This window comes from Prinia subflava, chromosome 1 (genome assembly GCF_021018805.1).
Source record: "Prinia subflava isolate CZ2003 ecotype Zambia chromosome 1, Cam_Psub_1.2, whole genome shotgun sequence".
Lineage (NCBI taxonomy): Eukaryota > Metazoa > Chordata > Aves > Passeriformes > Cisticolidae > Prinia > Prinia subflava.
The window spans coordinates 35,596,529-35,623,045 of NC_086247.1; the positions used below are offsets into that span (position 1 = coordinate 35,596,529).

The 26,517-nt window shown below is 38.6% G+C and overlaps 1 protein-coding gene across 4 annotated transcripts in view; it reads left to right on the plus strand.

The window, feature by feature from the left end:
• Positions 1-26,517, plus strand: part of LOC134548458 (cytochrome P450 7B1) — a 126,022-nt gene that overhangs the window by 23,853 nt on the left and 75,652 nt on the right. For 2 of the 4 annotated variants that reach the window (XM_063393308.1, XM_063393318.1), the window contains exon 2: positions 18,969-19,013. The exons of the other annotated variants lie outside the window; for them this stretch is intronic. In XM_063393308.1, coding sequence (XP_063249378.1) covers positions 18,969-19,013 — 45 coding nt within the window. The remainder of the gene's footprint in view (positions 1-18,968; positions 19,014-26,517) is intronic. 4 annotated transcript variants of the gene reach the window in all.

Sequence of the window (26,517 nt, forward strand, 5' to 3'; positions counted from 1 at the left end):
ATGATTCACTACCTTCCTTTCAATATATATTGGTGATTGCTCTGGTACTGGAACCATGCCATGAAGAATGGCATCTCTCTATCTCCCTTCTCCACTTGCAGAGAAGTCAGAACACAGTGCTTGGTCAGAAGATGTTTGTGTTTGGTACAGACAGCTATCTGTACAAAATTGGGAAAAGACCACGTGTCCCCAGGAAAAAAAACCCAAAACATGACAATATTAACTATCATGGTTTTCTATGAGAATAACTGAAGTAACTGAAGTTACTCTGATGTTAATTCTAGGGTTTACTTATTTTATGTTGAGCCTCTTTCTTGCTTTTATCTGTTTCTACAAAACACTGAAAAAATAGAAAATTAGGTGTTTTCCCCGGGCGATGGGAGTTGTGGTCAAGTGGCCTGCTCCAGGGAAATGGTGGGTCCTTCTTCAGAAAATACTCCTAGGATGCTACAAAGCAAATATGAGACCTTAGGAGCTTTAGGGACAATGCTGCAGGAAAAGTGGCCTTTGTAATGGGCTGAGCGATACAGGCTGCAAATAACAAACTCACAGGCCAGAAGTGCCTACACAGGCTGTGTCTTTAGCTGCCAGCCAGTCTTCTCTTCATTTTGTCTTTGGCATGAGATGAATATCAAGGAGAAAAGTCTCAGCTTTGAGTTAGGACCTAAAAACAGTGCTAGTTGATTCATAGGTATCATGTCTGTGTAACTGGACTCTTTCTTCCTGCTTTTCTTCCTTCATTTATATCCTTATAGTGTTTGCATTATATCTGAGAATCTCCTCAGCTGTCAGGTCTGGGGTTCCTGGGTCAGTATTTATTTTTGAACTCACCTTAAAATTTAAGTGTGTATTGCATTTTCATTCTGTGTTCCCTGTTTTTAGATTTCCAGTCCTTAAGTCATCCTCACTTCCCCTTCTATCAAATATGTGTTAGGGACTTGACTGACCTTTTTGTGGAAAAAAAAAATAATCCTTACAAGAATTCTTGAATATCCCAGAATAAAAAGCTCAGTTATATAAGGCATGGTTTAAGAGGAAGTGTCTGGTCTGATTGTAAGAATCTAGTTTTTGGAATGAATTAATTAATTTGGCGTGAATGAAAAGTATCACTCAGAAGTGTACTCAAAAATGTTTCGCACATTGGTGAGGCTCAAACCTCTGATGTTATAGTCTCACCAATTTTCCAGTCATCCATTCAGTTCTCAGAGAGAAAAAATGCGTATTTATACCTAAAACCATGAGAAAAATATGTATGTGATAAAAAGGAAGGTGGAGGATTTTTTGCACAATTTGAAGAGGGGAAAAAAAGGGTTAAAAATTTATACAACAAGGAACAAAATGTAAATGTTACCATAAATTGTTGTCTTCTGTACCAGCAAGTGTGCTGTTGATGTAATGGAAAAAAAATGCAGCCTATACTTCCCGTCTATACTTTTCAGCCTTTCCTTGTTGTGAGTACTCTTTTACATATTTAATGGTTCTCCATAACAAGGTCTTAAAACCCATTATCTCATCAGCAATTTGCTTCTACAGGTTAATATACGTACAAATTATTTTGTAATAGAATATCCTCATTAAAGGACAGATTTATTAACAACTCTCTCTCCACAGCTCCTGATTTTTCTGGTTGAAACCAAACGTACCTACTTCAGTGCTTTTACATTGACCAATTAGTTTGGCAAAAGGAGTGCTTTGCCTTGTGCTTGATCTTGTAACCTTTTGAGTGTCTCCAGAGGTACATCACACCACAGACATTTTAACAACTCCGACACTTTATGGTTGTTCAGATTTTGTATATTTAATGCAGAACTAAATGGGGTGCAGATTCAGAACCAGCTATATTATATAATCTTTTAGGATTTGTGGTTCTCTTCTGGAGAGCTGTATTTACCATGTTGACATTATTCGCTCAGAGCTGCTGCTTACAACTGTTCTTTTCCTAGAGTCAGACTTGTTGTGCTCTCATTTGTGAAAGAGAACTCATGGCTTTTCCGTGTCTGCATTTGACAATATAACTGCAGAATCTCAGAATCGGCCAGGTTGGAAGGGACCAGAGTGGGTCATCTGGTCCAACCTCTGTGCTCAAGTGCGGTCACCCTAGAGCACATGGCACAGGACTGTGTCCAGGTGTTTCTTGAGTATCTCCAGTGATGGAGACCCCACAGCCTTTCTGGGCAATCTGTTCCATTGTTCATCTGCGCAGTAAAGAAGTTCTTCATATTCCGGTGGAGCTTCTGTGCATCAGTTTCTGCCCATTGCCTCTTGTCCTTTTGCTTGTCACCTACTCTTTAGATACTTATGCACATTAGGGAGGTCCCCTCTCAGGCACTGGGCCTGCTCCAGGAGCTCCATGTCTCTCTTGTACTGTGGATCCCAGAACTGCACACAGTACTCCAACTGTGGCCTCACCAGGGCTGAAGAGCAAGCTCCTAATTCAAATTTTGAAAATGAAGCCAAGCCTCTTGTATTATTTCTTCTCCAAACCAAGGTCAGAGGTCCAGATTCTTTCTTAGCCTGTGGTTCAGCTGTGGGTATGAACTTGTCCTTTGCCTGTGGTGTCTGAATACCATCGCTGAGGTCTTCTAAGCCAAGGTGATCAGGGGCAAACCATGTTGCAAATGTGACCCACTCCTCTCAGGAAAACCAGAAGTAGCTGTCTGTATTTAAAAGCAAAAGACCTTAAATGATTTCTTAGTGGGGTTCAGATACCTAAAAATATTCTTTATCACTAACTTTAGGCTGAACTAGGCCAGTATATCAGAGCAAAAGACATGTATGTATGTGATTAAAGTGCTAACATGATCTATGCTCCATCTACTTGAAAAAAGAATAAAGCAGTACTTAGTAATGTTATACAATCATCCTTCACCTCCTTTCCGATGATCTTGTCATCACAGTTATTTGGGGCTAGACAGCATTATTATCCATAACCCACTGATGATGGGAATGAGGCATGGATTGAGACTTTAAAGATCTCAATCTTTATCCTTTAAAGGATAAAGTCTGATAAAGGAAGTGAATGGGTTCTGGGCTAGCATGGGGCTCGGCCGTGCAGTCACAGTTAGATACCCCAGGAGACATGTCTGATCCATTGCCAATCCATGGCAATCCCATACATTGGGTCAGATAATGGGCACTGCGCTCTGCATCCTAACATTTATTAGTTTGCTGCCTTATTATTGTAACCTGCAGACCATCTCAATTAATTCTCAAGAATGACCAACACAATGGGAGGAGAACCACTGTCTAGACAAGTGGGAGCTAACGAGGCCGTGCGATGCTCCGTGCAGCTCTAGGGCAGCAACCTGCCAGTAGACTGTCTTGGCAGGTGCCCCTCTTGTGCAAGCTCAGCTAGGCTGCCTCTGGGCTGCAGCTGGATTGTTTGCTACATAAGGCACCTAAAGAGAGCAAATCAGGCACAGTTTGCTGTGGCATTATTATTTCTTAATGTTTGTGAAACAGTGAATAAACCTTCCCAACCTTAGCTAACCACACAAAATATGTTCAGTGGGTCTCTACAGTCTCATAAGTGGTGAAGAGTCATTGGAGACAGAAAAGCTCAGAAGTAATAGGCAGTGGTGAAAGGGATTTGTAGGCCCTTATAACCTTGAATACTCATTCTTATCAGAGATCACATTTTTAGAAGGTAGAGAAACACAGTTATGAGCACAAAAATAAAGAGGTTTGTATGGGTTAGTGCACTTGGTTCACTACACAAGCAGATGCATATTTCAGTACCTGATTGCCTCTCCTGAAGTGTAGTTATGCAATGCATCCACCCACTTGCTATAAACCTGAATGAAGATATAAGCTGCATATAGGTTGTTTACATTGCAAATCTCGGCCTCTTTTAGAAAACCCAACTTTTACTCGCTTCATATGAGCAGCTCAGAGGATTTTAAGAATTCATCTTAACAGAAAGCAGATGGTTTCAGAAAGCTGAAATGAAGAAGGAAAAAGAAGAAGTTGAACATCAAAACTAAAATGTATAAGATTAAGTGAAAGCTACCATGATAGATTTTTTTTTGATTTTGAAGACAGGGCATTGCACCAATTAGTTTTGTGTCCTGTTAAGCAAGTAAAAAGGAAGTGCTAAAGATGTTTTTAAAGAGATGACTTTTTTTTTCCCCTGGGAAATGTTTAACAATAAATTGCAGAGGTTAGCATTCCTTTTTTGATTGTCTGTCTCATTAGGAGATGTTGTCTTGTTGCTGTACCTAAGTTTTCCCTAACACCTCCACTTGCAAAACCCCATGTTTCCTGACTGTGCCAGACCCCAGGGGCTCCTGTCTTCATGATAAGATGAAAGAGGTCTTTATCTCCCAGACAAGGGACTGCAAAATTCTCCAGTGTCAGCAAGACAGCTGTCTTTCTGCTCAGTTCAGTCTCCATCTCCAAAGATACGTCCTGCCTCTGCAAGGCTCTGTGGATTAAGGAACTTCAAAAGGACACTTAACAGTCCTACTGCGAAAATCAACAGACTGTTTTAAATTATCAGGAAGAGTAATTTTCTCTCTCAGTATCAATATTTCCTTATTAAAAGGAGAGGACAAGATTTAAATATAGCATAAAACTTCCAATACTGTGTAGTATTTCTTGGAGGACTGTGTTTGCTATGTTTATTTGCCTCAGGGGTAACACTTTTTTATGTACATTGTGAGGCTCAATAGTCTGGCAGCGGCAGCGCTCAGAGTGCTTTTCTTGATACTGTGCATCTGTCTCTGTTATGGTATCTATAGCAAAGTTGGTAGGGAAGAAATAGATATTGAAGATGTCTCTGGACTCGGTTTTTCAGTGTTGCTGTAGTTAGGTCTTTTAAAGGGTTGTGATTAATTTTTGTGAAAGGGAAAATACCAACCTTTTTTGCTTGTGGCTATTAAAGAAAGAGTGACAAAAAATTCCCAGAGGAGATCTTGCTGTAAATACTGGGAGGATTAATTACTGCCTATTGCTTCTACATGCATAAATAATCTTTTGGGGCTTGTGTGGGAAGGTTCATATATGCTTTATCTGTGATCACTATTTGTTCAACGTGACTTTTTTTTATTCTTTGAAGCATATTCTATCAGGAACTGTTGGTCTCATCTTAAAAACCAGAGCTAATTAATATAAGTATAATCCATGTTGTTCGTATTTGACAATGTCCCTACTGTCATGATTTTTATACTGAAAGTTCATCTTTAAGTAGATGATAGAAGTATTGTGAGTGTATCTTCTTTCCACCTCCATTTCTACAGAGACTGACTTCCAGTGGCTGTATGATGCTGCTATTGCCACCTATGCTGTGTGGACTTCCAGAGCACAGCCTCAGCTTCCCAGCAAAGATTTCAAAACAGGGCACTATAAACTGCTGTGATGAAAGAATATTCAAATGGCCAGATAGGTGGAGAGTTGATTGTGAAAGAAAGCTTTTGTTCTTTAAACTTCGCTCATGAGCAGGTGATTCCATTTTTAAAATACTGCACTCCATGGATACTTTTTTTGTTCATCCTCAAGAAGTTGATGTTTGGAAACCAAAAGCATTAGGCAGCTGTCTAGCAGCAGCAGCAGAAGCACCATTAGTGTGCATCTCCATAAAAATGTAGCTCTTCATTATTATTATTGGAGAAATACATATATCTGTGCATATTCTCTATATCTTTGTGTGCTATATAGAGAAAGAGACATTCGGAAAAGGGCTAGCTATCCTCATGTCTTATTAAGACCTATGCCATCTGTTGCTTTTCTTCTTCACAGGTTAGCTAGGGATATAAATAGGAAAAGAAAACTATTTACTCAATGGATTTTTTTTTTCAGATTCTCCACTAATCTATTTATATACTGGTTCAGAGTTTTGTGCCTGTAGCTATTCTACAGTTTCTGAAGATGGCAACTTGCTTCAAAGGCTGATGAAAACTTGGACTGGAATGTTTCCAAGATGGAAAGTCACTTTCTGGTGACTACAGGAAGTCAGCATTATTGAAGAAAGTAAAGCATAGTAAGCCTTGCATTAGTGTAGGGCTGTACCTAGTGAATGTAGGTTTTCAATGGCAAGAGCAATGGCTTAATTATTCGTATTAAGTCTTTGGCTCTTAGTAGCACTGATGAACTGGTCTGGGTGAGTTTTCACTGAAATCACTGCTAAAATCGGTGTCAAGACTGGACAGCCTGACGCTGAGGTGCTGTTTGTGAGGTCAGGTGGGTAGCTTGTGCTCTGGATGCTTTCCTATCCTTGAGTGCCCACATGGAGAACTAAACAGGAATAACTGGTCTGTTTAGAGTTCATAGCCTAGTTTGTTCATGTTGACTGTACACAGACAAGTTCTGAAAGCTTCTGAAAACAGCAGCAGATAGCACTGGCTTATGCCAGGGTCAGTAGTGGTCTCACCTAGCCAGAAAGAAATGATGGTAACTTCATTGTCTGGAGTGCCATTCATCCCCAGAGTCCAAGGGTAAAATCTGCTCTGGACTGAACTCCTCCTTCTTGCACTTTGAAGCAGTTTGTGTCCTTGGACTTGCCAGCAGAGGAGCATTTGCTTTGCTCCTTTTATTCCTCCTTGTGGGCTATTCCTCCTTGTTTGCTGGTGCTTATTGTAAATAATACAGAGAACCTTCCTCAAGGTTCATCTGACCGCGTTAGGGGAGGGGAGCACTTCTAAAGCATGGTTCATCTCGTTTTAAGTCTAAAACAAATTAGACAAATTGCAACTCAAAAGGAGATGGCTAATCCAGATGTGTCCTGGTGTGTCTCTGCCAGGACTGCCCACATGTATTTAGCCAGGAATTTGTTTTTCTTGCTCCTCTTAAAAACTGTTCATTCTGATAGCACATGTGCACAGCATTTCAAACTGAACTAAAATTATCCTGGAAATTTGGTATCCACTGAATTTTGCAAACACTTTTGTGTTTTTCTAAGCTCCCTTGAGGATAAAACTCATTTTGTGTAAATGTCCCAAGTACAATTGCTTCTTGATTTGTAACAGCTGCTGCTGCAAAAAAGAAGTCTTTTACATTAGCAATTCTGGGAAGACACTCAGATTTTAAACTCTGGTTTACTCCGTTCTTTCTTGTTCACTTTCTCAAGGGACCAGTGAATTAAAACAAATAAATACTTGGATACATGTAACATGTATCATAAACCAACAGGCTTTAAGCTTTCTGGAGGGATGCAACAAGTACATGGAGATTGGAAATCTAATTTTGAGACAGGATGTCAGGTGACAGTAAATGAGGAAAGAAATTTAAAATTTCATTTAAAATTTTACTGGTGCAAATATTGTTAAAAAAAAAAAGAGTTTCTTAGATGGTCAGTAGAGGGCAGGCATATTTTATTTCTGAAGAACCTTTGCCCGCTACTATGTGCAAATAATATTTGTTCTATCTTCAGATTTGAGGAGTGTAAGTCTACTTTGTCAGATCATTGTGATATAAATCAGCAGTAGTAATTTAAAAAGACATTGTCAACCCCTTTGAGGAGCTAAATGTCCATTTTAAAGCAATTGGAGGATATGAGTTATGACTACAGGCATTTAATTTCTGTGTTTAGATTGTAAAAACCATGGCATAAAAAACCTGAAATATTGCCTCTACCAAGTACTAGATAAGAATCATTTCTCTGCTGAATTCTGTAAAATGCAGTAGTTCTTTCTGATGTGAACTACTATATCACTAATGGTGTGGAAACACACTCTTGAAAGTCACGATTGTTTAAATCTTCATCTCAGTAACAGAGATTCTTCTTGAAGATCTGACTAGCCAAGTGACTTTAAACCTAAAGGAGCAATGCCTCTTTTAATTTCTACCTGCCTTCCTCTGTAATTGAAACAGTGTTTGTATTTCAGCTGGACAGAATACCTAACAGGTTCTGAGTACAGGGTAAAATCAGTGTCATATCTGATTAGCTCAGCAGAAAAAATTAAAGTGGATTTAAAGAAGCATTTATTCTGAATGAGCTCATTTTCCCCCAGGTACATTTTAGCCCTGAAACAAAATGTAGACAGGATATTTTCTGGAAACACATTAATATAAACACATCTCTAATATTGTTATGATATACCAGTTATAAAACCTTGTAATGAGATTTAGTCTTAAAGAGAATGAATGATAAAAAAATACATGTTAATTTTGTAAAAGACTAGCATTTTTTTTTTTTGCCTGTGTGTAGGTGTGCATACTCATATATGAACTCTTATTTATATTTATAATCAAACTTGCTACAGTGAAGCTACACATTAAGAAGCAGTAACATGAGACAAGGGTCATGTCATCTACCATTTCTTTCTGTGACTTGACAGTTCTTTTTTTTTCTGGCAAGGTTGATGTTCACATAGACACCTTTAATTAGGATCAAAAATAGTTTGAAGATTTGTCCCAAAATATGTGGTTTGCATTCACTTTGTCCTCTCTGTATCCATCAATAGAAAGTCTTTGTTAGATTTCAGAACTATTCCAGCTAGAAGAAGTGAATACTCTGAAAGATGTTGGCTACCAGCTGCAGCTTCATAGGCCTTGGAATTCTGAGTTTGGGTGCCGCGTTGCCTTCCTTACGAGCAAGACATGAGTGACTGGGATGCTGAGGTCCTTGAATCACACCTGCAACTGAAAAGGAAACCAAGTTTGTGGGATTACTTTTTGTTCTTTTTGTAGAAAAGCTGTGGCCTTACAGGCAAGGAGCTGAATTTTTATGCTACTCATGCCTTCCAGATGGTCTCTGGGATTAGTTTCAATTTTTCGTTCTAGAAATTAATGGAGGTCCATATTTTTGTGCAATCCAGCTAGATACTGAGATGATGAATCTCTGTAAGAAATGAAAGCTGATTGAAGAGATGCAAATGTTAGAACCCTCAAATGATTTCAATCAAAATTGGACTTGCTATCATGTGGGTACATGTTACTAAATTAACTTCAATTTTATCTACTTGTGTTTTCGCTCAAGTCATCTAGGCAGATGGGAGAAGTGTCCATATGCGGCCTATACCATATACAAAATGTACAGGATATACTTTATTCTAATCGTATGCTTACCTCCTAAATGATCTAGTGCTATGTTTCCTATGAAATACTAAGTAAAAAATCTGAACCTTCTGCTTTATGCTTTTAGGTGACTGGATTTCACATCACTCAGACTGAATAGAAAATCTAATATTTCATTGTGTATTGTTCTGTAACAGTGATGACACTGCAGCAAAATATTTGAAACCATATGGGTCTTAATTTAAAAATGTTTTTTCTGTCTATAATGAAATAACCTTCATCGAGCCAGCAAATAAGTTTCAAAATTTTAATGCATAAGCTTTCAAAAATGACCTTTTCCTTTGTTTGTTTTGTCTTTGACTTGAGATAGTGAAACTACTCTAGTGTAAATTTCAAGATTACTTGCACTGACAATGTCAACTTGAAACCTAGTAATTTCAAAAAAAATAGAGCTAGTAGTTTCAGGAAATGTTTCTATTTCTATGTTACCTTGCCAGTTTCTGTAGTTCTGTATATTATATAGTTTCTGTAGTTCTTATATTTCTCCTCTTTAATGACTTTTATATCCTGTGTTGGACTGCAAGGCTGTCATAAAGCAGTGGAAAATCCATTTATGCAGTTTAACACCAGGACAGACTTTAACAAAATTATACTTTTATACACAAATTCTTAAGTGAATTTTTTACATTAATTCTTTGTTCACAAAGTAAACAGACATTAGAGAATCTAACTTTTTTTTATTAGTGTTGCCTGTAAATGCAAACCTATTTATTATTACATTAGTGCTGAGCATATTAAAAGTCCAAAATACTTTCTCCTGCAAGAAACTGCATCATGAAAACAAGACAAACAGATGACCCTAGAGGAAACAGAGAAGAACAGGAATGGACTGCTCTACAGAAGGTCAAAGATTTTCATCAAGGAGTAATGGAACAAGGTCTTACTGAATGTTTTTTGTTTAAAAAACCCAGAAGTGCTGTTTTAGCTTATCTGGGTTTTTTTTATGACTGGGGGCCCTGGTACATGTAGCCTGCCATGTAGCATATGTGAGCTGTCTACCATATCCTCCTTTGAAACGGTGTTTGGACCACCTGTAGTCTCCAGCAGCTGCAAAATCACTTGTGTCAATAAGGCTGAGGAACAGCCATGACCAGAGTCAAGCGTGAGCTGTCCTTCGGGCTGTGGGGGCTTCTGGTGAAGCTGTGGAGGCTTCTGGTGTGTTCTCGTGCATGGTCTTCTCCGTCTGCACCTGCGTGTCTTCAGAGGCGCTGGCACCGTGTGGTGGCTCTGCCAGCAAGTGATTTTTCCAAGGAAGTTACAGTAAAACCCAATCAGTGACTAGGGTTGAATATTGATATCTGGTTAAACCAGTAGAAAAGGAGTAAATAATTCTAAGAGACATTCAAACCACTACACCTAATTTGGGAAACAGAAACTGGCGAACGTGAGACGACTACACATGGCTATTTCCACAGCCCTGCCTGCCTTACTCCTCTTTGGTGCCCTGCAAGCTCTGCCCTGCCAAGGGTGAGACCTGCTGTAGCAGGCAGGAATGGAAACAGCAGTGTGAGAAGCTGAACTGAGGTAACCCAGACATGGCTGCAAAATGATGTGCAATGCTTAGTTTAATACCTGTACAAAAACCTGTATGGTTAAAAAGACTTAGGGAAGGGAACTGAGAAATAGTTCCTATACAGTAAGACAGAAAAAAAAAAAAAAAAAGGTGTGATGGGATGAGAGGAGAGTTGGGGGAGGATGGATGTGTTGGAAATTGAGAGGAGTAAATAGGAAAAAAAAGTAAGAGGAAGGCTGAAAAGAAGTAATGAAAGGAGGGAGAAAAGAATTTCTTGTTTATCTGTTGCACAAAAATCTGTACATGAGAAAGAGCTCACTTGAATATTAGGAAAATACAAAAAATTGGGAAAAATGACCAAGTAAACATTAAACTGGAAGTAAAACAGAGAGGGAAAGGGCTTTCTTGTTTGGGTTTTGTTTTGTGATTTTTTCTTTGGTTTGTTTGTTTGTTTGTTTGTTGGGTTTTTTTTGGCAACAGAATACTCCCAGATTGTGGCTCCCCCCAATCCCTTTTTTTTTTTTTCTTTTTCTGGCTAGATATCTCCTGATTTCAGAACATACTCTCATTCTTTAAACTGAGGTGGGATTTAAGACTTTCTCATAATATTTATTACTGTTATTGCAGTACACTCAAAATCTCAAACAAGGTCAAGACCTTTCTGGGAAAGAGGCTATGAAAACAAAGAAAGATGATAAATTTTGTGTTCTGAAGGCTTGTTCAGAGGCTGTTTGAAGCCTGGTTCAAAGGCTTTTACAAGCAATATGAAGACTTCCTTTAATGTGACTGAGTGGGTAACATTTTAAATGTGCTAGAAAACTAAGTATTTGTCTACATATTGCATTAATGTGTCACTAAGAGATGTAAAGCCAGCCCTGAAAGTCTGAGCAGCAGAAGTCTGAGGTAATTCATCCCAAGATGCAAAACCAAGTCCTGGCATATTGGAGAAAGTGGGAATAGGATTTCAGCCCTACAGCTTCTCAGACAGGAATTAGATTCAATTATTCTTCTAGATCTAAATGGTTCTTGCACTGTAGCAATGCAGTGTAATTAGTGTTTAACTGCAAGAGGGTCCTACTGTAGAAGCTTAGGTTAGATCTTAAGCCGTAAGCCATGTTTAATGTAAACAGAAGCAGCATGGCAGGGCTGAAGAAAGTCAGGCTTGTCATTAATTCCCTGGATACTCCTTCTTCCAGTTGCCAAGTCCAGTTTAGCCCTGGTTTGTTCACCCAGAGAAATGTTAGGATGATTCATAAGCACCTAGACAATAATCAGGTGATAAAAAACAGCCAGCCTGAATTTGTCAAGAACAAATTGTGTCAAACTAATCTCATTTCCTTCTTTGACAGAGTAACTGGCCTAGTGGATAGCAGAGAACTAGGAGATGTGATGTATCTTGACTTAAGTGAGGCTTTTGACACTGTCCAACATGACATTCTTATAAGCAAGCTTGAAAAATATGGCCTAGATGAAATCACTATAAGTGGCTACAAAGCAGTTGAAAAGTGTTCTTGAAGAGAAGTTATTGGTGGTGCCCTTCCCAGCTGGGTGCCCCTCACCTGGCTTTGCTGAACAGGCTCTTCCAGAGAAAGTTCTGCTCTCTGGTCCATCTAATCCATCATTCAGAATCCTAATGAGAAAATACACTTTCTTCTTTTCACAGAGTCGGGCGGGGGCAGGTGGGGAGGTTTGCAGCGCTTTGGAGAAATAAATTATCTCAGAAGCATCTATCTAAAAATTGATCAGGTGAATTTTTGGTAATGGAGAGCAAAATACTGCCCACAATACAGTAAATGCATAATGACAAAAGGTAGAAGTGATTGGAAAGCAGAAATTTTCTGAGGCTTTAGGAGATCACGAGTGAAGTACAACTCACAAAGGACATGCTATTGCAAATAAAGCACCTCTTTTTTCGGGATTCTTTAACAGGAGTGTCATGTGTAAGACATGGGAAGTAATTATTTTGCACCATATGGTGCTGGTGAGGCCTCAGCTGGAGTATTGAATCCAGTTTTGGGGACTGCATATAAAGATAGATGTAGATAAATTGGAGAGTTTCCAAAAGAAATCATGAGGAAATCAAGAATTTTAGAAGTATGATTTAAAATGAAAGGTTCAAGGAGTTAATTTTGTGTAGAATATTTTTGCCCCTTTCCCCTTTTTATGCAGCAGAAGACTTAAACTATCTCCTGAGGTGTCTGAGAGTTCTGTTTTTGTAGTTCTAACTGTAATAGCATCAATCTGAATAACATGCTCACCTTGGTAACACTTAGCTGATGTTATAGCAGAGGTATGGGAGAAGTTCTGGAAGAGGAAGCAGACACTAGAAGTGTCTTCAGAGGGTCTCTTTGTGCAAGTTCAGCAGTAAGGAAGAGTTTATTGGGAAAATACAAGCCCATGTTCAAAACTGACATCATTACTAGTGTAGGGAAAAGCGACCTCATACATGATGACTATATTTGTGTATGGCTACATGGACTAAAATATCTTCATTTTAGCAAGTTGGTACCATCTCTCACCATTCAGGGATTTCCTTCAGTAAAGTTTTCATCGCTGGAGATTTCTCATGGGATTCAGAATATCATTTCCCTGAACTGAAAGCAATAGATTAAGCACAATGTTTTTAGAAGACAAAATTTTAAGAAGAAAATAAATCCACATTCACAGTATATCGTCAGATTTCTCTTTCTTTCTGTTATTACTATTTTTCAACTCTAAAAGCACATCAGCTGAGTTGTATCCTTTAGACATTGAGGTATTGGCAAAGATGATTGCTGACCCTTTCTTTTTGTTTCTTTGCTTTTCTTTAGAACTGTGTGACACATACTTGCATACAGCTGCCAGAAAGTTCCCAGCATTTGCAAGATTCAGTCCCACATGCCCTGCTGAAAAGCAGAGTTGGTGTGAGCATGACTGTGCAGCTTGGCTCCTTGGACTAATGCAGTGCCAAGTATGGCATTTATCTTTGCTGTGGAAAGATCATGGGGTCCAACAAAATATTAATAGATTAATAATAATTTTTAAAATGTTAAGTGAGGAGTAATAAATATAACATGATCTTTTTCACAGGAGTCAAATCCTCCTATCTACCCTCAAGAAGATTTAGACTTTTCAGTGTGACCTAAAGGAGTTTAAGTTTCCCCAAAGTTGTGGGGATTTGTGGAGCAAATTGGAGTAATGCATCCTGTGAAAGATAACTGCCCAGACATCCCAGAACGGTAATACTTCCCATTTCTCATCTCTAGGTCAGGCTTGGTGGCTGGTGGAGCTGATGAGCCATTGTCCTTCATGTCCCTCCAGACAAGTGTGGCACAGCCATGTTCAAGGGAGCACAGACCCTCAGCTTTTTAATAGCACTGCTTAATACCAGTGATGTGGTTGGAAATGATGTGATTGTCCATAGGTATAAGCAGAATTTATATCATAGTGCATCCTGTGCCTTTCTCAATACAATGCCTCAAAAGCATTTGTGGTTTAGCCTGAAAAAAACCAAGCAAAAAAAATCTCTGTTTCTTAGATACACACAAGCAGAAAAAAAAAAAAAACAAAACAAAAAAACTAAAAAGGCAGGACCTGGTTTAATACACAGCAAACCTCAGGCAGCTCAAAGTTAAACTTCCCATTCAATTACTAATTCACTGCTTTTGTTTGTGGGTATTGCAGTATATGTGGTTGGTGAGATTACCCGCTGATTGCCATTTTTCATAGTGGTGCCGCTATTCCACAGAAGGAATTAAGAATGAAGCTTCCTTTGGTGCTTGCACTTTGCAGTGTTGCAGGGCACAGGGAAGCTGTTTTGTCTGTGTGCAAGGGGGGCTGCACGTGGGTGCGAATTAATAGAGTTTTTAAATGTATTTTTAATTTTTATCTCCAAGCAATGCTCTATTATCAGCTAGATGATAAAATGTCTTGAATAGTTGACTCTAGGGCTTTCACTAAACTGCCCATGAATGCTGAAACCATCTGTTTTTCTGGACGTTTGTCAGGGTGAGTGTGGCAGAGGCAGCTGTTTGAAAAGGGACGCTTTGGATGATGAACCAGCCCATTGTCTCTGAGCGATGCGCTTGCATTCAGCAGCTCTACCCAAGCGTACTATAGAGCAATCAAAATCAAACTATTGTTTGTCCCAATCATATTGATCTGAAAAGAAGGTGGTGGGATGACCGCATTGTAGATGCAAATAGTTGTTTAGAGCAGCTGTATGCTGGCCAATATGTACCACAGTAGGAATCCCACATGGAAGCTAGAGGGCTCCCTGCACCCTACTGGGGACAGAGAAAAGATGATGCCAGATTGAACTTCAGTCTACAGCAAAAAGGAAGGATCTGGACTGTTGGTATTGCTAGTAATTTGCTTTTTACAGTAATGGTTGACATTAACCCTGTAGTGCCTTAGTAACTAAAGCCAATTGTTTGTTTGTTTATTTGTTTTCTGAAAGCACATTGCAAAGAGAGATTATCGAGGAGATAATTACCTAAAGCTACTGTGAAGAAATATAGAAGCAATTGGATTGCTTGGATGTCAGCTATCACTTTTCTCTTCTATAAAAATTAATTGCATTTTTGTTGTTGTTTTCTATGCGGAATCATTCATGCACTGTTTCAAGTTTTCATAATTTATTTATGATGATGAAAATTTAGCAGCTGAATCGAAACATATTGTGGTGTTCGTTTCCCTGTTAAATATAGCTGTCTTATCTCTGCAGAAAGCAGAGGAAAATATGATCTTTAGTGCATGTAATGAAGATTATAGCTTTTAGTTTGGAGTAACTGGGAAAGCTGCACTTCATCCATTAACATTTTAAGCTTTTTAGTTGTCCTTGTCACTTCATTGCATGCATGCTAATATCTCCTCATATAAAATTTAATCTGTCGAACTAAATGAAGGAATTAGTATCTGAAAGACATCTTTCATTAAGCAATTAACGAATCTTTCTAACAAATCTACAAAAGCATATGTGTTTATATTTAATAAGTATTTGTATGATCAGCCAATTACAATACATAGATACATCTTTTTTGTTTATTTGTGTTATTACAAAATCTAAACTTACAATTAAGTTGTGATTATGCTTTAGAAAATGTAATTGTCAACAATCACAGGTTAGGGGATTTCTGTCTTTAAGAATCATATCACAGTCACATAAAGCTTAATATTAATTTCTTTGTCTAAGAATCTTTTTTTCCTTTCTCTTTGTGATTCATGGATGGAAATTATGAGGTAGTAAAGAATCTGCAGAGGGAATACATTCAGGGATATGTCTTTTTAAAATTACCAGTGATGTATATGTGCATGTAGGAGGGAAGCAAACAAGAAGAGGATGGCAGCCTGGATGAAAAGATGATCACCTGCACCAGCTGCAACATGTTTCTTTTCACAGCTCAGAGTAGCTTTTCAAATGTACTCTCTATTCAGGCCGTTTGCATAATTTAATGAAGGGACACCCCAGCCTAACTTAAACTATTACTAAACCACTGTCAGCCTCCGTGTAAAAAGTGAAAAACATGAGTAAAAAAACATTGTCCTTTTGCCCTTGCACCATCATTAACTTATTTGGAAGTAATTTTCTTAGCAGTATCTGTGAGTGCTTCCTTCCTGGGCTTCCTTCTTGTTTGAATTCATAGTTTTTGAACACTCCATGTGATATATAAATGTCCGGCTGCTGCAGCACTTTGAATTATCAATTGACTAGTAACTCTAATATAAAGAAAAAAAAAATACTTGATTTTCTTGAATAAGATGGTTATTGCTGTTATTGCACTAGATTTGGCCCACTTTTATAGTTTGGGGGTTGGGGTTTTTTTTGTTTGGTTTGGTTTGTTTTTCTTTTTTCTTTTTTTTTTTTCGGAAATTAAGGCTTCAATCATGTGGTTGTTTGGAGAAAAAAACTATGGTAAAGTAGATGAGCTTTATCCTGTGTGAGGACAAAATTCTGCATTACTGGTTCTTTTCTTGGCACAACAATTCTAAGCATTTCCTTCTACTAAGTATTGAAGATTAATATTTTTCAGAAACTTTTACCCTTCTAAGTGCATGTAGGTCCATGGCTGTTGGAAAATTCCACAGAGAGAAATTGGAGGTGAGTAGAAGAAATAAAAGCTCGAGTACTTAAAAAATACTGCACCTGCAATTACCTCCAGGGGAGAGACCTGTGCGTGAGGTGAGTTAGTGAATGATAGGAAGGCACTTGGGTGTTATAAAAATGAATTTGGCCAGTAGAAAGACTTGTTTTTCTTTCCAGACGTCCAAGCAGCATTAAGACAGACAGTGCAGCATACTTGATTTGACTCACTTGCTTATCTTTTTCATTAGCATTTTGCTACCTGACTGTTTCAGAGCCAGTTCTCCAAGTGTTAAAATAACTCACCAGCTTGACAGCTATCATATATGTCTGGCAGTATTAACGAAGTGCAATCCTTGCCATGAAGTTTAAAAAAATGTATCAGACACCTACTTGCTGGTTGCCAGAGGACCAAACCTCTGAGCAAGAGAGAGACAGAGGGAATGCTGCACCACCAGCGAAGTTCAGGGATGGTGAGGAGCCAAGACACCTGCTATTTGCACCTCCTGGAAAGGGTGGAGTGGAGGAATCCTGGAAATCTTTGTTTACTCTCAGGGACTTCTTTGTCACATCTCTCAAAGTCTGCTCAAAGTTTCACTTTGTGTCAGACTCAGGGCTGTGTTTGCCTCATCCTGTGTTGTAGAGTCTGAAGTCATCTGCTCAAGGATGCCTTTTAGCTGTGTGCAGTGTGCTGCACAAAGTACTGATAAGGCCCATTCCTTTGCTGAAAGAGCTGAAAGAGCACCAGCTTCCCTCAAGCAGTAGCAGTTTCCTTCTGCTTTTAATCTTTTGTTTGCTCTCACACAATTTTCTGGACATGGGTTCTATTTGCAATCCTTTTGTTACATGCTTTGAGTGATTAATTCCAGTGCCTACTTCCAATGGTATTTGGTTTTGCCAAATATTGTTGTAATGAAATTACAGTTCATTTAAATACAGAGATTTTACCAAGTGCAATTCTGTGATCTGCTTTACTTCAGATGGATTTACGCAAATAGGTGCTGCAGAATATCAGTTTTGGTTATAGTCCTTCTGATCAAGAGCAGTATAAATACATAGATAGACAGAAATCAGAGCCTTGGAAAAATACTATGTCACTAGTGTATTGCACTTTAGCTTTTTATTACCAGTTTTCAACAGAAAAACTGTGGAGATGCACTTGGGTAAAGTTGTAGGGTTGTGATTTTGTGCTGCAGTTACTGAAGGGAATCATTCACCCATGGTCTCAGGTTGGATTGGATTCTACTTTGGTCAACCCAATGCCCACATGTCTACCATGCATTACAGTCAAGTGTGAACATGGGTTGTAAAAGAGATGCAAACAACAATAACACAGAACTATTCGTACTGTGTGGCTGTGTATTATTTGGCTGGGGTTTATTAGGGAAAAAAAAAAGATAATTTCTTCTTTAGATCAAGTGAAGACTCAGATTCTCTGCATGCTATAAGAGACAGGGAAAGAATCTGATATAAATAATATTTTTTTGGGATGGGCACAAAGCTTCTTTGACTTTGTTTCTTTTCAGATCATATTTTGCATTAGTATAAAATCTGAATCCACATTTTTTCTTTCCTTTTTGTTTGTTTGTTTGGTTGGTTTAGGACCTGTTTTATATCCCTTAAAATGATTTTTAAGCAGTCTCCTTTTCCTGGTGGAAATTTTTCTTCCCAGAGAAACATTTTGACAATGATACTGATTAACATCCTTTCACAAGGTGAATAATATGTTAGGCAAAAATGTAGTAGAGTTAGAGAATTTGGCACAAAATTGGAATAAGGACAAAATGTTGTCAGAATTGGGTGCTGGAAGCCATATGCTTCTTTTTTGAAGGTGGGTCACGTTTTTAGCTGTCAGATGGCTAAGAATTCTCACATTGCCCGTGGACTTCAGGCAGAGACAGGTTTTCACCACGGTGGGAAGGCAGACCTGCCTGCTACCCCCAATTTGGCACATGAATTCAAAACTTGTATGACAAGGCATCTGATTTATCAAACCTAATTTGTGACGTGGAAGGACTTCTCTTACAGAGACTTGTTTTCCACTCTTCCTGGGGCAAGCTGTCATTTTGCTACAAATTTTGGAAAATGGAGAAGATTGGGTTTGTTGGTTTATATCTTTCTCCAGATGATTCAACTTGCAAAGTGAACTGTTTGGATAGGAATTTCATCTTAATAAGGACACAAACTGTTTTCTTGACTTGTGTTTCTAAGCATCATTCTTGTGGTTGGGAGAACAGAAAGACAAAAGATGGAATAAGCTAATGAAACCCATAAAATTGGACTTCCCGTCTCAACCCCAAATAGGCTAATCAGTAACACCCAATATTTTTTTGCCTACACTTTTATACTAGCTTAAATATATCTGCTGTTTTTACTTTCCAGTTCTTCCCAGTGTCTTTTAAGGAAACTGCAGTTTTATTATGACAAGTAAGTATAAGTTCCAGTCCAAATAAACTGGTCTCACTCCTATAGCATATAAATTTATTTATTTATTTATCTTACTGTCCACTAAATTTTCTTTGAAATTCTAGGTGAGGCCTCATCAGAGATTTTTTGGGAGGTGATACAATATTTCTGTTGTCAGTGTGTGGATTGATGGTACTATTGTCTCATTACTAGAAAAAATTGATAGCTTTTAGTCTTGGCCTCCTCTGTGTTTTCAGTTGTGGAAGCACAGCACCCACAGTTCTTGTTCCTATGCTGAACTGCATGACCTCTCAGCTAAGGGTAACAGATCTTCCATTACTGATGTCCCACATTTCATCTTTGTGATTTCTGGTCCTTCTTTTTGTTGCCAGTGAGTTGACTTCATGTTCACATTTATATTTAGTATTTTGTTGGTGGGAATTTTAAACCTAACTAACCTTGAAGCCGGTCCCTAAAGTACTTCACTAATATCCTCCTTCCCATAGGAATAATTTTTTTTATTGTGTAAACTGCTGGCATTGGCAGCTGATTCCAGAACTGCTTGTGACTATTGGAATACATTGCTTAGTTCCAGATAGATTAAGAATTTCTGGTTTAGCTGGTTTAGTTTTTTAATGTAAAATATTGGTTCACAGAATCATAGAAGGTTTGGGTTGAAAGGAACTTTAAAGATAATCTGGTTCCAGCCCCCACCATAGGCAGGGACACCTTCCACTAGACCAGGTTGCTCAGAGCCCCATCCAACCTGGCCTTGAATATTTCCAGGGATGGGGCAGCCACGGCTTTTCTGGGCAACCTGTTCCCATGCCTCACTGCCCTCCCAGTAAGAGAATTTCTTCCTAATGGCTAAATTAGGAGGAAATAGACATATTATTCAACTCTTGATTTGTATGAAGAGTGTATTTATTTCAGCAAAAATTAGTACAATGATTTTTTTTTTAAAGCAGACTATTCTTGAGTTTTAATCCTTTTTTTAAATGTTTGGAAATGAGGTTCCATTGGACTTTATGGATGTCGTGTCAAGTTTTATGCAGCAATTTGTCATACAAAATTTCCATTTCTGAATGGTTTTTAATCAGAAACTTGTTTGTCTTGAAAAGTGTCTTTCTAACTTTCCAGGTAGAAGCCAACAAGTATGAACCCATTCATACTGAGAGAAAAACTACCTTACTTTATTGCAAATGAGATTTAAAAAAGGGAATCTACTTCTGGTTATTAGGACATTCTATAGAAAGCTTTGTCCTGGCATGTTCATCCAATTCTTTAGTTTCTTCCAAGTCCTGTATCCCAGTCATCTCAGAAAATACCTTTCCCTCAGTATTATTTGTTTAAGTTTCATTTTATATTTTCATTTTATTTCATTTTATATTTCATTTATTTTATATCCTCAGCTGTCCTTTGTTTAATTCCAAACTGGTGAAAGTGGTTTCTGAGTGGCTGCTGTGGCTCTCGTGTAACTGAGTGGCATCAGTCCTTAGAACAGAGCTGGCCACCAGCAAATGGAAGCTGTTTCTGTTTTCCCCATTTAGGGTGGCTCTCTGGTAGCTTTCTCTTGCTTAATTAGGACAAATCTATGCCCTTTCAGTTCCTATGTATTTGGGAAAGTGGGTGATATTTCTAAAGGCATGGAAACTTTTGTGTATAAATTTATGGAACAAATTTGATATTTAGTACTCACTGCTGACAATTACTGCATGTTCAGTCCTCAATATGTATAGGGATAATCAGTACCAAAAGAGGAATGTGTTACCTGCCTTCACCTTGAAGCAAAGGCTTTCTTCTTAAACATGTCAACTTTCTAATTCCAGCACCGAGTGAATTAAAAAAAAAAGTTTAATTATAGTAACACAGCTAAATTAACAGAGTTCATGCATGAAATAAATACGAAAGATAAATATCAAAACACCTCCAGAATATGAAAGATTTCAGGTCAAAAGCTTTCTGTTACCACCAGACTTTGTTTTTAACTGGTGAATATCTACCTCTGCCACTATTTTATAGCTATTTTCTCTCCTGCATTGAATACACAAACATAAAATACTGATGAAAAATGCTGCGTAATAACAGTAGTTACCAATAGTGACAGTAGTACAATAAATACTTGGCATAATTTCAAAGAAAAAAGTACAGGGTTTTTTAGCCTCTTTTAAATAGATTTAGCAGTAAAATTTATTGTTTCTTTAATTCCATGAGAAATTTCACTGAAGTTGATTGGTTTGATTTATGATGCCACTATAGAAAAAGTGAGTTTAACTTCAAGACTTCCCATGCCCAGCTGAACTGAGATGCACTTTCTGATCAGACTGGATAATTTGCCTTTCAGAGAATCACCATGTTATGGCATGTACTAAAGGAGAGTTAAAAATGGTTACCACAGTTGCAGTAACTTTTCCAAAAATGGGCATTGACATTGTTTACTGCCAAAAAACAGGGCAGAGTGTTTGATTTATTAAAGGATAAAATCAATGCTGCCACATAAGTGGGAGTGAGTGCTCTGCTGCTCCATGCAGTCTATATGTGATATCCACTTTTCAGCATAATCCCTGCCCGGGGCTTGGTGGGATACATGCACAGACTCTGTATTTGAGTGTGGTGATGTTTTTACCTCAGAGTGTTGAACCCTTTGAGCTTCCAGCACGTCCAAATGGGCAATGAGACCAGTCCTAGTTTATTTGTCCTGTTTTTGTTCTCCCCTCATCACCTCTCCTGAGATACTGTTAATGGTTTTGTGGAACATACTTGTAACGAAGACATAAAGGGCACCATTCATTCTCCTAAACAGAGATATCTGTCTTGTGAGGCCCCCAGCTGTGGGCCCAGAAGGATGTAACTCTCCATCCACGGCAGTGTCAGACCTACCAGCTATGTGTGAATGTGGAACAAACACCATGGAGCATCTCACAGTACTAGATAGACCCCTATCTTGAGGCAGCTGAATTGAGCCCTGCTTGTTTATTTCAGGTAAAATAAATCAGTTTGAGCTCCACTGGCCGTATTGATTTGGGTATGGGGAGATCAAGCAATTCAGATACCTGCATTCTGGTACCTAAAATTTAATCTGAAACCAACATACAGCCAGAAGCAGAGCACTTACTGTCTTCATTGGTACATGGGATGGAGGCTGGAAACTTGTTGTCATGCCATTCTCTAGCAACCTAAAGCCATTGTGGTACAAACTCATCTTTAAATGAAACGTAAAGTTCTGATAAGTGAAGTCTAAGATACATTCTAAGTATCATAGCTAACTATCATATCATATTCATACTATTCTACATTTCTACCAATACTAAGTTCAGGCACATGACCACACAGAAGTGAAGACTGCAGTTGTCTCTCTGCTGTGGAGGTAAGACAGATATCTCTACAGAGGCATTCAGAGCTTCTGAATTAGCACTCACACTAGGAACTATACTTCCCTTGCACTGTATAGGATATGCATGGGGATTAGGATCCTTACTGATTGCTTTAATTTAAGACAGATAAATCAGGGTCCGAGGTTTTTTCATGTTACAACCTCAGAGAGAACCCCTGAAATGTAAAACAAGTATAATAAAGAGTCTGCAAGCAGGGTGGAGTTATACCTCAGTGGTGTCAGGGAGCCAGGCAAACAGCAAACAGATTTGGTGTTTGGCTGGCTCAGATGTTGGGCTGAGTGTTCAGTTCGAGTTAGGAATTATTTTCTTCATCTTCTTCAAAAGCATGGCCTGATGTTTTTTGTCACTGGGATTAACAGTGGCTTATTCCAGCTCTCACCATGCCCTGCAGCCTGGGTCTTACCCTTGCAGAATTCCGAAAAAAATGGTGGCAGACAGTTGTAATTATTCCAGTGGAGACAAAACCACTGATCAATTCCCAGGAAAACCAAAATGTTCCTAGATTAAAATAATGTTCTTTAGGAGTAATTCCTGATAACTCTTTTCATCATCTAACAGTGATTTCTGTTCACGGGACAAAGCTTTCCTCTTCATTTAATTATGTACTAAGGCACATAAAAGACAAGGAGATGATCCCAGGCAGCCACCACAGTTTTACCAATGGCAGATTGTGCCTGGCCAATATGGTGACCTTTTATAATGGAGTTATGGCAATGGTTGATGAAGAAAGTCTGACAGATGTCATTTATTTAGATTTCCATAAGGCCTTTGATACGGTCCCATACAACAGCCTTATCTCCAAACTGGAGAGACACGGATTTAGTGGATGGACTGCTCAGTGGATAAGGAATTGGATGGATCGTTGCAGCCAGAGTTGAGGTCAATGGCTCTGTGTCCAGGTGGAGGCTGGTGGTGAGTGGTGTCCTTCAGGGATATGTCTTGGGACTGGTGTTCTTCAGTATCTTCATTGACGACGCTGACGGATTGAGTGCACCCTCAGCAGGTTTGCAGCTGAGGCATGACAGCTGATGACATGAAGCTGAGTGGTGCAGGTGACACAAGAGAAAGATGGGATGCCATCCAGAGGGACCTGGACAAACTTGAGATGTGGGAGATGGGAACATTTTGAAGTTAAATAAGTTCAAGTGCAAGGTGTGGCACCTGGGTCAGGGTAAGTCCTAGGCATGAGTACAGACTGGGAGAAGCCATTGAGAGCAGCCCATCAGAGCAGGACTTGGGTGTTCTTGTGGATGAAGAGCTGAGCGTGAGCACTTACAAACCCAGAAATGCAAACTCATCCTGGGCTGCATCCAAAGCAGCATGGCCAGCACATCGAGGATTCTCCTCCCCTGCTCTGCACTCGTGGGGCTCACCTGGAGTGCTGGGTCCAAGTCTGGGGTCCTCAACACAAAAAAGATGTGAATCTGTTAGAGTGAGTCCAGAGGAGGGCTACAAACATGATACAGGGATAGAGCATCTCTCCCTCAAATACAGGCTGAGATGGGGTTGTTCAGCCTGGAGAAAAGAAGGAAACCTCATTGGAAGTCTCATTCCAGTGCCTTAGGGGGACATAAAAAATGGAGGGAAAGGGACTTTTTATACAGGCAGATAGTGACAGGACAGGGGGAAATACCTTTAAAGAGAAAGAGGGCAGGTTTAGATTATCTGTTAGGAAGAAATTCTTTACTCAGAGGGTGATGAAGCACTGGAATGAGTTGCCCAGGGAGGATATGGAGTATGCTCCAACCCTGGATGTATTCATGACCAGGTTGCATGGGGCCATGAGCAACCTGGTCTAGTGGAAGGTGCTCCTGACTGTGGCAGGGAGCTTGGAACTAGATGATCTTTAAGGTCCCTTCCAACCAAGGCCATTCTATGATTCTATGATCTTGAGGGAAAGTCTGTGTAAAAATACTAGTTTAACTTCTACCCATGTTTCAAGGCAGAATCATCCTTGTTTATGTTTCTGAACAGGATGGTCTCGGGTGAATTCCTGCAGGATACTCAGCTTCATGACTTACAGTGTTTCTTCCATCCCCATATTCTCTCGTTGCTGTTTGAGTTACTGTAACCTTAATTAAGGTTGCCTTCTTACAGTATTTTTTTTTAAATGTTCTTGGAAGTGTTGAACTGCTTGTGAGTTTAAAGCAAATTAACAATACTTTTTTTCCCTCTTGAAAAGCTGTTTTACAATATGTCTCTTGTAAACTTGCAGCTTTCTAAGTTTCTGTATCAGAATTTGAATTGATTATGGGATTTGACGGATTGTATCCCATTAGCTCTTTGGCTTGTAGGAAGCAGCCCTTGACCTATTTTTTTAAGCTTTATTTCATAACTGTTTTCAAAACTGTCTGAAGATCAAAAAAGCAGGGTCATTCATTTAAAGTTACTTTAAAGACCAGTGGTTCATGGCTAATGAATGTATGGTTTATTAATCAAATGTATGTAGCTGAAAGAAGCCAACTACAATTCACTTACAATTGCGATTTTACCCTATTTTAACGTTATTTTAATGAGCTACAGATTTGAATGTGGGCTTTGTTCATCTGTTGCTTCCACTCAATTGCAGTTTCACCCTAAGAAGACACAAGACAGATTGATCAAGCTTCCAGTCATTGTGAGACTTAAATGAAGTGAACAGGGCCTTATGTTTCAAAACCAAATGAGAGGATTAAAGCAACAAGAAAAAAAAATTCTCCTATGTTATCTGTCTGCTGTTCTTAAATTTGATTAAGCTACTTGCCACTAAGCACTTTTGGTTTTACTGTAAATACAGCCTAGAAATAAATTTTCATGGCCGCAGGCACCAATCAGCAAGTGATACTATGAATAATTAGCACTTAGAAACACTTGTTCATGTTAGAATATTTCTTTGATTGCCATTTCCAAAAACACACTCAGATAATAGGACAGTACATTTCCTTAAGGTCTAATTGGGATATAGCTCTGTGCCAGCAGTTACAATAGTAGTATAAGCAAACTTTCCAGAATATTTGGATTTGGTGTCTGTGTGTGTAGTGCAAGTTTGTATTTTATGAGAACAGAAAAAAAGAGAATAGTTTCAAGTTAAACTATAACAATTTGGTGCATTCATATTTTATTTTTTAAACTACAGCATTCAGTTTTGGGCTATAAAAGGCACTTTTGAACCTGAATATGACCATATCTAATACTACCTTTGCAAAATATATGTAGATTGCAATGACCTGTAAAATAATTAAATGGCCTGTGAAAACAATGTAAGCAAGAATTCTGTATCCTGCTTTATTCTTTTCTGCTTTATTCTTATAAGCTCTCCGATTCGCTTGAGACTATCTGATAGGGAGTAGCAATCCTTGTGAGTTATACTGAACATAAACTCCAGGAACAGCAATGTAGAAGCATAGCTCAGTTTTATAGACTTTTGCTTTGGTTTGTATATTTAACTTTTGACATAAGTGTGTTTGAACTGTGAAGTCCATCAAGAAATCCTTTGAAAATATTCATCATTCCAGTAATAGTGTTCTGTTTTCCAAATATGTTTAATTTGCCTCTTCTGCATTTAATTTTGGTGCAGATTACATGTCTGTGTTTGCCGTATGCATTTTTTGTTCTAAATTGCCCTTTGAGTTTCTCATTAAAAGCAGTTAAGTAGCATAGCAATCTAACCTATCTGCAGTTGATCCCACATCTCTTGTGTACCAAACTCTCACTCTACTCCAGTGTGACTTTCTGTGCAGAAAATCCATGGCTGCAGATTCTGGTGGCCTGACTAATGTGAGGTTGTTCTCTCAAATGACTTTATAGATTGAGATTTTAAATAAGAAATATATATTGTTAATGCTGAGACATTTTGCAGATATTAAAAATGCTTTTAGAGTGGAAAACAGCTATTTAATCCCTTAAAAGAGATGGTTTTGAAAACAGTTCTTTATATAATGTTTTGCCTACATTAAGTACAAGCACTGGCCAGTTAGTGCGGGATTTCCGCAGAGCAGGTTAAATTTACAGCTGGTGAAACTGAGGCAGAGGTGGAAAATCTGGAATTTCTGGTGTGCTTAAGCATATATCTCCAGTGATTGGCATCTCTGTGGGACAATTGAAGCACAAGCTGCCGTAACTGCAGCTATGAGAGCAGTGAAGGGTGAAGA